General features: G+C 40.2%; 1 protein-coding gene across 1 annotated transcript; it reads left to right on the plus strand.

Moving 5' to 3' along the window:
• Positions 1-213: 213 nt before the first annotated feature.
• On the plus strand, positions 214-10,380 carry sprtn (SprT-like N-terminal domain; the record flags this gene model as incomplete). The annotated part of the gene is made up of 4 exons (XM_048597084.1): positions 214-342; positions 3,674-3,802; positions 5,760-6,039; positions 9,256-10,380. Coding segments are annotated over 4 exons (1,362 nt in total), but the record flags the coding sequence as incomplete, so codon positions are not given.
• Between the last annotated feature and the right edge of the window lie 4,469 nt (positions 10,381-14,849).

Consider the following 14,849-nt stretch of genomic DNA (forward strand, 5'->3'; position numbering starts at 1 on the left):
ACAAATAGTAGCTGTACCTTTTTCCTGTATGTGCTGAAAAAGCTGATTCCGTTCTGTTGATTTGAAGGAGGGAATCTTGAATCTCAATTTTGCTATCTTTTGCTTTACAAAAAAATTGCTTAATGCAAAGTTGGATAGACTTGACAACGCACTTTTGACAGATCTGCATTAAATCTTTATTTTTGTTCATTGTTTGTGCTACCTGCTGAATGAATTGAGCTTACCCACTGGATCTGTTGCAGTTGTGCAGGTGTGTGCAGCTATGAGGGCAGAGGAGGATTGTGTTCTATACGCATCAGTGAACCTTTGCTGAAACTGCGACCCAGGCGAGACTTGATTGAGGTATGTGCTGATTGCATCACTACTGTGACCTGTAGTATTTCCTTCCTACGAGAAGCAGGCTGGTACACTGATAAAATTGTGATTTCACTCCAGACTTGATTTCAAACATTGTCTGCAGTTTTTGTTCTGGCATTAAGTGTGTCTGGTCAACTGAGTCTACTCTACAAGTAGGCAGTTCAGCCTGTTAACATACTCTATCATTTAGTTTGACTGTGTTCTTTTTGCAACACTTTTTTTTGTTTAGAAATTATGTGGCTGGTGAATCTGTGTTCCTAACTGCACTGACCTCCCCCAGGTTGGGAATTTCTTCTGCAAGGATGCTTCTGCGGAACATGATCCTCTCTTCAGGATGGTGTTAATGATGGAGGGTGGGAAGTATATGAAGCTTCACTGCACTGTAATAAGTTCAAAGCCACTCCCTCTCTTGAAAGTTTTATAGTTCTGAAATTCCAAGGGTATCAGGTTTGCATTACCTCAAAAATCACTGATATAGTGACAGTAACATGTTCTCTGCTAAGGTGGCAGATTTCCATATTGTAACTGATACTTACATTCCCACTTCACATAAATGACTGATGCAGAGGGACATTTGGAAGAAAGAGTTTTAAATACATTATGAATGCAAATTATTTTCCTTGCTGTCTGCCTACTTGTCCCACACATCAATTTATCCTACAAATTGACATCTTATCTTGAGGATAACTGCTGGTGTTAAGCTGCACAGCTTCTGCTTGATCAAAAGACTTTTGCTGTTTTACTGAAAGATGTCTGTCTAGCTTGTTTGAGCTTGCTGTAATTAAAAGACTTTAGTGATGAAGCAAACTATGTATTTATTGGAAACACAAGCCAAAGGGCCACAGATGCTGGAAAGCTGAAACAGACTCTTGTTTCCAATAACAACAAACCAGAAATTACAGAAGAAACTCGGCAGGTCTGGTCGTTTTGAAAGAAGGGTCACTGGATCTGAAACTTTGATTTTGCTTTCTCTCCAGATGTCGCTGGACCTGCGTTTCTTCAGCAATTTCTGACTGTTATTGAAAACACAAATCTGTTTCAGATTTCCAGCATCTGCACTTTTCATTTTTATCACACTTTTATCGGAGTTTGGGGATGAAAGTGATGCTTCCCTGTGTGAAGATGAATAATAGCTTGCTAACTTGAGTAAAATTTCTTTTTAGTAACTCTACTATTTGTAGGGAGAATCCATGTACTAGATACTGATATCTATCTTGCTGCAATCCCTCAGTCATGCTGCTTATCCTTCCATAACCTGGAAGAGGTGCATCCCAGATAACTGGAATCACAGAAGCAACTAAATCAGTCTTAACTGGAAGTAATGAAAGTATCTTGCATCAAATCTAGCAATTATGTACTGTTGAATCTCACTTTGCTACACACAGTGGTACTAGTGAAGAGGATAATTGTACAAGGTTTAAAACCCACAACTGAGGTGGGAGCAAAAAAGTGGTTACATTTGGAAAGGTAGTAAGATAAATATTTAACGAATTCAGCTGCAAGTTACTACTAATACCATGCAGTATTCCTGGTGTAATCTCTGGAGATTTCAAAAGCAGAAATAGAATTCCCAGTCAATAATAGTGAGGCAAATCTGGGAAACTTGGCCGTGACAACTTCTTCTTCTTCTTCTTCTTCTTCTTCTTCTTCTTCTTCTTCTTCTTCTTTTTTGTTTTTCTAAAACTATGGATTTTTAACTTGATGAGGTGGGGCATTTTTTTTAAGTGAGCGTCTTTATACCTAAGATGTACATACAGATTTCACGTAGTTTGAGCTTTTTAAATGGCTGAATCGGCATCCATTGAAGGCAGTTTGCAGCAATATTGGTTTCTTTCCAGCTTGCTCCAGGCCAAATAACCATCTTAAGAAGTCCAAATTCCCTTGGAGCTTTTCAGTATTTTTTTTAGAAACGGCAAACTTAGTTTAAACCAGCAAAAATCATATCCCTTAAATATCAGATTTACTGTATTATTGCAATCTTAGCAATGTACAAGTAATCAGTTGAGGGTGCAAATGAGATGGCTGTCTTAAGGTTGCATCATTATTTAAGTGATTTATGCTGTAACTAAAGTATAACAGTGTGCATACTTGTTGCATTACGTTTCTATTACTCGGTGTGTTTTTACACATTGAGGACCTCCTATTAATCAACTGGAATATTTGAACAATAGATACATGTTATGAAACAGAGGTTGATTTCCCCCCCACCCCACCAACTGCCAGCCCGCCACCGCCCTGCCCTGCCCCGGCCTCTGATAACTAAAACCGAAACACCTAGAGAAGCTCGCCTCTCCTCCTAATCTGTTAAAGTAAGTGTGAAAAGTGGTATAATCTGCCTCTCTCCGCCCAATCTGTTATAAAGGGGAGGTCAAATGAAATGAGCTCCTGACAGTCTCACTCTAGATCAGCAAGTAACAATATTTAACTAACTCGAACCATAAACAAATAAACAGAACTACTAAGAACCTGAACGATTTTCCCCCTTGACTACAAACTATTCCCGAATAAGACAAAATTCTAATGGTATGCTGTTCCAATAAACAGAAGTCCTACACTTATAAATCAAATTTAATTAAGAAATACTTAATCTCTCAATTTATAACCAGGATACGTCTTCTGGAATGTCCAGTGCCTTCTCCACTGCCCTTCAGTAAGGGGCACCTTTCCCCATCACATTCTTGCCAGGAATATTAGATAAAAATGTCGTTGTACGTTTAGTCAGATGGTTTTCAGAGAGCTTGGAGAATTCTGTGAGCCAGTGTTTTTTTTTCTCTTGGAGCTGCTGGTTGTTAACTCTAACAGATGGCAGTTGCTCTCACCAATTTTTCAAATGCCCTTTTCTTATATACCCTTGATGACCTATTAATTTCTTACAGTAAGATTGGTCCTAGGCTGTCAAAACCATCACATTTAAATTTAATTGGGTTTTGGTATCTAGGGCCTAGTTTAAATTAATTAGCTAAATTCAAAAACCTGTTGTTGTGGTAAAAATGCTGCTTTGCCTGCTAAAAGAATAGCCTTTTTGGTACAATGTTTCAATTTCAAGAACTCTGCATCTGCTGCCTGGATACTCTTGTTTTTTTTTTAAATCTTCAAGCCTAGAAAAACACCCATCTTTTAAAGGGACCACACTCCCTTTTTCCCTGCCCCCACCCAAAAAAAAACAAATATTTTACATCTGAGAGTCTACTGTTGCAAAGTTGGGTACACTCCTGGTCCATAAGTGCCAGTTAACAAAAAGTTTGTTGCATTTGTACTTGGTCAACCTGCTGAGCATTTTCATAAATTTAATCACAACCTTTTGGTTTCCCAATAGACATTATTACATGAAATGATCCATGCCTTGCTGTTTGTCACAAATAATGACAAAGACCATGAGTCTCATGGCCCTGAGTTCTGCAAACACATGCGAAGGATCAACAGAATGAGTGGAGCCAATGTGACAGTAAGTACCAGAGGCAGGATTACACATAATGATGTCTGCCCCTGCAGGGCCCATATATCACATCATGTAAGAGCCTTGATTTTTGTTTTAAACATATGGAGGAGCTAATGTGATACTTTGCAACGAGCATTTTTAGCTTTGGCCTGAGCTGGGATCAGGTGGGAGAAGATTTTGGTAAGAATTAACTTCTGTATCCAAAAGGAGGAGGAGAGGAGGAAGCCTGTTTATCCCAACCTTGCACGTGAGGGCTTTGCATCTCATTGTTTATTTTGGCTCATCTTTTTTAGACGAGAGCTGCGAATGTTTAAGTTTGTGTGACCTGTTCCACTCCTATGATCCTGATTTCCATTGGTAAAGTGCCTTCAGACCCTTGAACCTAAATCTGGACTTCCTTTCCTAAACCCCTTTGCCTATCCTCTAGCTTTTAAGACCCTCCTTAAACTGGCTTTGACTAAACTTTGTCACTTTACTAATATCTCCTTGTGTGACTCTGCTTATCTGTCTGTTTCTCCTGTGAAGCAACTTGGAGAGATTTATGAAGTTAAACTTGATTGAACCCAAGGCTGGCATTCACAGGTTATAAGTCGAGGACTGAAGAGCTGAATTCAGGAACAGAAATGAATGACTGCCCTTGATCTTAAGGCAGGATTTGAGACTGTGTGGCATCAAGAAGCATGAGCAAAAGGAGGCAAAGGGAATTGGAGTGGGGAGTGAAAACTTTTGCTAACGAAAACAAGACTGTTATTGAAGGTCAGTCACTGCAGACAGGACACTTCTGCAAGAATTCCTTGGGGTGGTGTCCTTGACTGAACAATTTTTAGCTGCTTCATCAATGGCCTTCCCTCCATAAGGTCAGAAGTGGGGGTGTTGATTTATGCAGTATTCAGCACCATTTTCAGCTCCTCCAATGCTGAATCAGCCCAGATCCAAATGCAGTAAGGCCTGAGCAGTGTGTTCAAATTTGGGTTAAGTGGCAAATGCCTGGCACTTGTCTAGTGCGAATGTTAATGTCCCTCTCAACGGGATCTGAACACTGCCCCTTGACGCTCTGTGATATTAGCATTACTGAATTTCACCACTATCAACATCTAAGATTAGCATTGACCAGAAACTGACTGGACCAGTCACAAATGTCATGGTTGCAAGAGCAGATCAAAGGCTAGGATTACTGCAGCAAGTAACTCGTGACCTAACTCCCCAATGCCTATCTGCCATCTACCAGACAGAAGTCAGGAGTGTGACAGAATACTCCCCACTTGCTTGGACGAGTGCAACTGCAAGAGCAGGCAAGCTTGACACCACCTAGGACAAAGCAGCCTGCTTGATTGGCACCCCTTTGATCACTAAACTTCTATCACAAGTGTACAATATACAAAATGTGCTACAACAACTTGGGGTTCTTTTTATAGTACCTTTTCAAACATGCATCCTCTGCCAGAGAAAAGCATCAGGGCAATGTATAGATTGCTATTGCCAAGTTCCTCTCCAAGCCCCTACCATTCTGATTTGGAATTCTATTAATTCATTCCTTTTTATTGGTGGATCAATAGCTCTGTGTGTACATTGCTTACCCCCATGGGCTGCAATGGGTGAAAATGACACACACCAACTTCTCAGTGGCAGTTAGGCAATAAATCTTTCTCCTGTAAAACCACCACCCCACCCCATCCCATTCCTTGAAAGCATAGGAAACAAACCCAAGGTTTACAGTAATTAATGCATTATTCAATACTGAGAGCCTTTTCATAATAAAAGAAATTCTAGTCTATTATATTTGATAACACTGTCTAAACATTATATCCAGAGTTTCTAAGATGAAGCTGGTTTGTAATGCTTTGCTAGTTGGTGACTGAATTATTAAAAACATTCTTATTCCTGATTGGGCACAAGTAAGGATTGAAAACTACAAATTAGCCAATAAACATGCAGTTTGTTACAAAACTTGGGTCTCTTCCAGATTTATCACAACTTTCACGATGAGGTGGATGAATACCGGCAGCATTGGTGGCGTTGTGATGGGCCCTGTCAAAACCGACGGCCTTATTTTGGATATGTGAAGCGGGCAATGAACAGAGCACCATCAGCTCGAGACCCGTGGTGGGCAGAGCATCAGCAAACCTGTGGTGGAACCTACAGCAAAGTCAAGGAGCCTGAGAATTACAAGGTGAAGAAAGGGAAGCACAGAGAAAAGCCAGGCAAGCTGTCCAAATCACCAAAGGAAGGAAATGGGTCTCTAGGTGAGTGTGTGCGTGTGTCAATATCAAATAAACTTTGTTTTCTTGTAGGTGATAAAAACGGTTTCAAACCGTGAGAATGACATCCAATGTATTAAAAGCTAATAGAGTTGAACGATTATTCTATAATCGTTACTAACTTTTTTCTCTGGTTGCTTCACTTGAATTTAACAGGGTTTGAGTGAAGTTACACGTTCATTAAAAATGTCTGCTCTTCAATGGGCATGATGTTTTGATGACACTTTAAAGAGGATGCTCCATTTGTTGAACATGTTGTTTAACAACTGAATTTGTAAAACAATGCATTAGTTTATAAGTTGTGAATTTGGGTTGAAATAATAAGAATGGATCACTGCTAATTACTGAACTCTTTAGAGTGTTGTACCACAATAAGACAGAAGAAACACTGGAGTTTGTCACCGTTTAGCCTTGTGGAATTTTAGTCCACTTTTTTCTTTTGTTTCACTTTGTCAAAATTCTTAGTTTGACCCTGCCCTTGATATCATCTGGGAGCGCCACATGAAATTAAGGCACTGTCCTCCTTGCATTTATATCCCATACTAATAGTTAGTATTGATTCTCCTATCTGTAGACTGTCTTCCTCCAAAGGCTTGGCTGACTTCATGGCACATTTTGAGATTCATCATAGTGTTTTTTAAATTCTTTTTCATGGGGTGTGGGTGGTGTTCACTAGACCCACATTTACTTCCCTCTATAGCGGCAGGGAGCAACTTTCTTGAACTGTTGCAGTCATGATATGTGAGAGTTGGGGAACTCTGCTGCTACTACTGAACAAACTGTTGGCAGCATTCTCCAGTGCATGATTGTTCTCTAACAAGAGCCACTCCCAGCCTGCTCTTAGTACTTAGTACTCCGACTGTTTGTTTTCTTGCATTCAATTGTCTTTACCCCATTCTGCCAGTCTAAGGACTGCCAATACTTGGCCATCGGCCTGAATGTCTAACTGCTTTTCCTGCATGACTCAATGGTTGCTCCTGCCATTCATGAGACTTCTCTGGAATGTATGTTACCAGAGTACCTATCCGGGTGGTTATCCTTTTGGAAGTAATACTGCTATCAGTAATCACTTTGCAACAGATGCAGGATTGGATGATATTCTGTTCTTCGCTGATAACAACAAAACAGTTCTGAGGAAGGGTCACCGGAACCGAAACGTTAACTGTTTTTTCTTCACAGATGCTGTGAGACCTGCTGAGCTTTCTGGCAACTTTGTTTTTGTTCCTGATTTACAGCATCCGCAGTTCTTTCGGGTTTTACAAAAGTATGAGATTCTGGCTTGTTGTCTGCTGAGATTCTAATCAATCTTGGTTAACTGAGGTTTGACTGCTGTGTTGGATAACCATTAACCATATCTTACCATTAACTATATAGTACCTTATTAGGGACTTCCCATTCCCTACAGCCCTAGCCTTTGCAGAACAACAAATCTCCTGCATTAGTTCTACTTTGCATGAACTTGCATGATGCACCAGTGCTCCAAGATTTTTTCCAAGGCATTAGCCTTGGTGGAAGCTGCCCTCCCTGCATGTGAAGCATTCACCATTCCTATGTGCTTAATGGAATTGTAGTTCCTTAGATGTTGAGCTTTGTATTAATCTGAACCTTTTTATACTTGCCCATCCCAACTGCATCTTTTTAGCAGGTTTTTAAATCTTTTTAAATCTTTAACAAATTGTTAATGTTGAGACAGTGCTTTTCTTCTGATTCTTATCACCTGATGCTATTGATTTCCCTAACACTGATCAGAAACAGTAGGTACTGTACTGTTCTTGAGCATTTCCCTGATTGACCAAATTGGAGATCCACTGACTTTCTGTTCATTACAGAACCATCAGAACTGAAAGTGGCTAACTCTAGCTGTTTAGCATAGACTCACCACCTTTTAATGTATCGGCATCTCCAAACACATTTTGGCACTCCCAACCTTTGTTTTGATCTTAACATTTAATAAACAATCTTTCATGTTCTGTCAGTGTAAGTACTGTAGAACACAGCTTAGTTAATTTATGACTAGTGTACGTGTTATTGGTCTAAAGTTTTTTTTCTGATTACTTCAGCTTTCTTTCTTTCTAATTGTTTTCAAGACTGCTTTGGGTAATTTCTCCTTCCTTTTTACTAATGCCTTAATCCAGTTTCTGACTGCTTCCCCAGGACTTTTTTTTAAAAAAAAGTAGGACACATCTGATTTAACTGGATGTCTGAGAACCAAATTCCAGTTACAACCAGGAGCTGGGAACTTCTTGTCTGTTAAAGTCCATGATGATGTATATGCTATATAGTGATCTTCTGTCTTTTTTTTTTTAAAAGGCAGTTAGTTTGTAATATGCCTTGTCAAACCATCTTTGCTGTTAAGGATCATGAATAGAATAGCCAAGCCTTCAAAATCCACTGACAGGCATAACCAAATCTAACTATCCAAATGCTTGTTTCTGATCTTTTTTTGTTTTTAAGAAGTGACCATGTCCGTACCATGTTTCCTTCTTCCTCAGAAGCACAACTTTTTTTTTCTTCATGTCTAATTCTTCCACTGGTCATATCACTCCAACTTAACATCTGAGGGTAGTTATACTCCGACCACTTACACTTGTTTTTTTTTGTCATCTTCCACTGGCCACAACATTGTAGTCTTTTCTGGGAGAGAAGACAAAATCTTGGTATCCAACCATCATTCTTAGATTGCTTTGCTTCCAAGTTCTCACCCTGCTAGCCAGTTGCTGAAGGTGTAAACCAGACACTCGATTGGAATTATTTTTAGTTGGATGAAACAGTGAGACTGTCTCCTGACTCACCTGTTAATGACACTCTATGACCTGTTTATACATGTTATGACAAATCCACAGCCATCCAATCCTGAAATGAGGACTTGAACCCAGTCCTTGCAGTCCAGAGATAGGGACACTACCACTGCACTGCAAGACCTCTGTTCTCAATTAACCATCCGATCAAAGTTCTTCAACTTGATAGATATTTTCTAATCAACTTAATCAGATATACTAAGCCTCTGGAGTGGGTTGGACTCAAATCTAGGGTAGAGATATGACCACTGCACCAAAGATCTCCCCTTCACTTAATTATACCTAGTATCAATTCTTACAATTAAGATGTACAGTGTGAACTATCACTTAACTTTCTGAAGACAACTACCTGGTCCAGTCAGCCAAAGTTAATAACTGTTTATCTTTGCCCTGTTCTGTTCAGGTAAATCCCCAGGCATGGATAGTCGTCCTGTTATTCCATTCAATGGAAAAGGCCATGTGCTTGGAGGTGGGAGCACAGAATTGGTATCTCAGCGGACACCCTTGGGGAAGATTCCTGAGAGCAGCAGGTTGCTCAGCCCGCCCTCCCAGTTTGTTTCCTTGGGGCATGAATCAGGATCTAGGCCCTGGAATGTTAAATCCAATGAGCAGAAATCTACTTCGCAGGCTGCAAGTTTGTCTGACCCTGTCCCATTGAATGCTGTGTCACCGTCTGTCCTCACAGGGTGGCTGCTGAAAAACCCCAGTGACTACACAAGCCCAAAGACACCTAAAAGATCTGTCAGCAATAATCGGGCTTTCGTCAACATCAATGGTTCACCTGTTAGGATTGGCAGGACAAAGCCAATCAACTCTACAAAAGACCCTGTCCTTAAAAGTGGCCAAAAATGGTCTGTAACTGAACTACACAGGACTCCTCGACCATTAGGTCAATCTGCCACAGGTGCAAGTGCCAAAAAAAGGACTTGCATTGAGCCATCCTTCCCTGGAGAGTCCATCATTCATGCATTTGAGAGATCACCAGCACAGAGACAGGGTCAACAGTCCACAAAAGCAAGTGGGTCTGTTGAGGCAGACTCCAGTGACTGGCAGAGCCAGAATGTTATGGGTGCACCAGTATCACAGATGGGCAGCCTTGACATTGTGCCTGTTGACTGCCCCGTCTGTAACTCTGCTATCCTGCCATCTGAAATTAACCAACACTTGGATTCATGCCTCCAGCCACTTGGAGTGGGCAATGGAGAACACACTGCAATTTGCATGTGAAACTATGGATCGTGAGTTTTCTTTCAATGTTGTCAAAGTCTGTTAAAACTTCCATGAAAAGGGGTAGATTAGAATTTGTGGACTTAAACCCCCTTTTCCCTCTACTGTTTTGAGGGTTTAAAGAATGATATTTTGCACAATGTTTTTTCTGAAAGATGTTGCTATTATAACTAACATCTCACATGAACTGCTTCCTTTATGCTTCATGTTGTAGTAATACATTTTATTTTTTATGTATACTGTGTAATCTTTTTATCTTTGTAAAATAATTAAATTATGCACCCTGCCAATAAAGCTAATTGATCTGATTCCATGTTGGTATTTGAAGTGATACTTAAATTTTGAGGATTGAGGACAGCTGCACAAACCTGGCTTGTAATGACTCTTAAATTCCTCAATTAACACCTCAATCAATTTAAGGTACAGATCTTCTGATACAATTGTATGTCCCTGCCTCTGTACAAGGAGGTCCAGGTTCCAGTTCCAACTGTGATATAATGACCAAACCAATTTGATGCAAAATACTTGCAGTTCCTCTAAGGAACCAAATGGCTGTAATGAAATTATGAACTAAATGTTCTCTGCTGCCTGTTCTCTACGATTGTGGTACGCACAACTTTTATAGGCTCTGTAGGTTAATGCCTCTGATTATTCTAGTTCACTTTTTGTGAGAGGTCTGTCAGAAATGGTCCCTCAGAAATGGGACCAGTTCTGACCTTTTGAAGGTATTCTTGTTTCTGGGATAGCCAGCTCTACCAGAAGAGGAAGGGGAAAAAGAACCATTTCCTTGTTTAGAAAGTTGACCCTGCTCCACCCCAATCCACTTAATTGGAACAGACTAACTGGAGTAATAAATTTTATTTTTGGGTAAATAGAGTTGACCTATTGCTTCACCATTTGTTCAAAGGGCATGAATGCCCTTTGGTGGCTTGCCTCCCTTTAGGGAATGAGAGTTGAGGAGAAAAGGCTGAAATTCCCTTTGTTTTTTTTTTTTTTGCACAATGACAACTTCACTGTTTACAATCTTATCTGGTCACTTTAATCAAATCATGGTAGTCTAAGGGGTTAGTTCAAATTTGGCACTTTTAACTGCTTCTGTCTTTTTTTTTCAAAAAAAAAACTAGTTTGGCAGCACAGTGATTTTGACAGTTTCTCAGTTTCCCAAGATCCCTCTGCTCACTTGTAAATAGCCATCCAATAAATTCACTTGCCTCCCACAATTAATAACATGCTTGTGGCTAAAGAATCTAATTCTGCTTTTTAAAATATTAATATTCTAGCATCTTGAAATGAATTCCAAAGACTAATCTCCTATCTCTCTCACATGGGAGACCCTATTTAAAGGCCATGCCGGCTAGTTCTAGATTCACTTTGCCACCTCGTTCTGTCCCCTGTCCCTCCCAAAAATTGTCATCCTCTTGGCATCTACCCTGACAAGACCCACAATCTTTGTATGTAAGATCACTACTCATCCTTCAGTTAACTCCATGAGAATGGACCCAAACTCCCGATACACAACATCTTCATCCCAGCAACCAGTCAATTGAACCCTCTCTGAACTAAACTCCACCCCCTAAGAAGTGTATATATCTTTTGTAAGAAAACCAGAACTCTAAGCAATATTTCTGTGTGGACACAAGATCCACTACAATTGCAGCAAGATCTTCTGTGTTCTTTTTTAAAACAGAATAGGTGCTGCTAGCTAGGCCAGCATTTATTGTGCAAAGTCAACCACATTGGTCTAGAATCTCATGTAGGTTGAACAAAGAATGGCAGATTTCCTTCCCTAAGTGGCAAGAAAGAGATGGGGGTGGTGTCCAAGTATATGTAAATACACAGAATATAATGAGCATAATTGGGGAATAAGTAGTAGCAATTGCTGTAGCATTGACAAAAATATCAAACCAGAACAGGATTGCATACTTCTCATCCTGAGTCATGAGGATTTTAGTAGAAAGGGGACGAGGTGTAGCTGTTGACCTGGCTCAGGTTGATTGGAAGTGCATTTTGTTGGGTGAAATAGCAAATGGAAAATGGGAGACTTTCACAAAAGAGGCAAGTAGAATGAAAGCTAGGTAATTACCTATGAAAAATAATTATGGGATATCCAAAGCTAGAGTAGCCTGCACGACTAAGAATATTGCTGAGAAATATGTAAGAAAAAAAGAATGTTGATGTGTACTGGAATAGTAATAGGACAACCTTTGCAAGACATGTCAGATCATTGACATGGATACTACCGTCACGTGGGAACACCCACCACGTACATGGCAGATACTCGTGACTTGGCCAATGTTGTCTATCTCAAACGACGCAGGCAAAGATGCTCTGAGGCATGGTATATTGACAAGACTATGCAGACGCTATGACAACGATCACCAGATGGGTATTCCCTCCTAGTGGGGGAGCATGTTAGGGGTCTAGGCTCCAATCTTTGGGTAAGTGTCCTCCTTCAAAATACACAACAATGCAAAATCGCTGAGCAGAGGCTGATAGCCAAGTTCCATACCCATGAGAATGGCCTCAATCGTGATCTTGGGTTCATGTTGCGCTACAGGTGACCCCATCACACTACATACTTCCATGTGCATGCTCACACATATACATAGACACATTCTCTCACACAAACACACACTCTCTCACACACACACGCGCACACTTTTACACACAACCTCTCACACATGCACACTTTTACACACAACCTCTCTTGCACACACAGATACTCTCTCACACTCAAGTACACACACACATGCATGCACACATTCTCTCTCTCATGCACACACACACATACACACATGCACACACTTAAAGACAGACACAGACACACACTTGAATTACTTCATCCAAGATGTTTTGTGTAATTGCAGATACATTCTGTTTTGCTCAAAAAAGCCTGACCCGTTTAAAACATAGACAGATTCTAGGTAAGACCTCACAACTAAAATGCATTGTCTGACCTGAGATGTCACCTCTTCTATACATTGATAAAACCTTTAATTATCTCGGAACAATGACTTGACAGGAATCTGAATTTTGCATTTCAATCAGCAGTCTCCTTCCTAAGATTCAACAAGAGGAAGCCAGTTTTAGGGTTGTTTCCTTTCTGCTTATACATTCTGTGTCTCATACCCTCTCTCTTACACTATGCCTGAAGAAGTAACTGAGCTCCAGAAGCTTGCATTTTCAATTAAACATGTTGAACTATAACCTGGTGTCATGTGATTTTTGACCTTGCCCTCCCCAGTCCAGCACCGACATCTCCATTTCATGGAATAATAATAGCAATAGAAATCAGGAAGAGTTATCTTAAATGCAGGAGAGAGGCTAAGCCTGGAATAAGGAAGTAATAAGGAGTAAAGGATGGCAGATTGCATTAAAACAAATAGTAAAATGTTCCACAAACATATTAATAGTAAAGTATTAATGAAGGATAGAATGAGGCCCATAAGGAACAAGAAAGGTAAACTACTCACTGAAGCAAAGGGTACGGCGGAGGTACTAAATAATTACTTTACTTCTGTCATTACCAAATTAGAAAATGGTCCAGCTGAAAATGTGTATGTTGAACAACTGAGCAGTACAATGTTAGCTAAAGAAGTGCTAATAAGGCTGGCAGCACTCCAGGTAGAAAAGTATGGATGTTGTAGATTTACCTTTAAGAAAGCATTTGATATGTTACCACGTGGAAAATTGGTTAGCAAATTAGAAATGTTTGGGATTAATGGGTCCTTGGCAGCATGGATTAGATGTTGGCTAAAAGATAGGAAACAGAGAGTAGGTATAGTTGGGTATTTCTCAGTGAAGTTGAAGTTCTCCATAGATCAGTGTTAGGACTTTTATTTTTTCTTACTTATACAATTGATTTGAAGATGGGTGTTGAGGGCAAAATCCATAAATTTAAAGATAATACTAAGCTAGGGAGAAAATGAATTGCGACAATAATACAGAGTGACTTCAGAGGGACATTGAAAAGTTGGCCAAAAGGGCAGACACATGTCAGATGAATTTTAATGCAGAGAAATGTGAGGTGATTCATTTGGGTAGAAGAAACAGGGAGAGACAATATAGGCTGAACGGTACAATGTTTTCTAAACTTTCTTTAATCATTCATGAGATGTGAGCATCGCTGGCTGGTGAGCATCTATTTCCCTAGTTGCCCTTGAGAAGGCGGTGGTGAGCTGCCTTCTTGAACAGCTGCAGGATTCCAGTATTTTGACCCAGTGAGAGTGAAGGAACGGCGATATGTTTCCAAGTCAGGGAGGTGAATGGCTTGGAGGAGATCTTACAGGTGATGGTGTTCCATGAATCTGCTGCCTTTGTCCTTCTAGATGGAAGTGGTTGTGGGTTTGGAAGGTGCAGTTTAAGGATTTTTGGTGAATTTCTGCAGTGGATCTTGTAGATCATCGGTAATAGAGGGAGTGGATGGGTTTATGGTCAATGTTAACCCCCAAGGATGTTGATAGTGGGAGATTTGGTGACGATAACACCATTGAATGTTAACAAGTGTGGTTAGATTGTCTCTTATTGGTGATGGTCATTGCCTAGCATTTGTGTGACACAAATGTTACTTGACACATGTAAGCCCAAGCCTGTGTATTGTCCAGATCTGTGGCATTTAAATGTGGACTGCTTCAGTATTGGAGGAGTCACTGTGCTGAACATTGTGCAATCATCGGCGAACATCTGCACTTCTGACTGTATGGTGAAGGGAAGGTCATTGATGAACCAGCTGTAAATGGTTGGGCCTAGGACACTACCATGAGGAACTCC

The sequence above is a fragment of the Rhincodon typus genome, chromosome 5, assembly GCF_021869965.1.
Source record: "Rhincodon typus isolate 14 chromosome 5, sRhiTyp1.1, whole genome shotgun sequence".
Classification (NCBI taxonomy): domain Eukaryota; kingdom Metazoa; phylum Chordata; class Chondrichthyes; order Orectolobiformes; family Rhincodontidae; genus Rhincodon; species Rhincodon typus.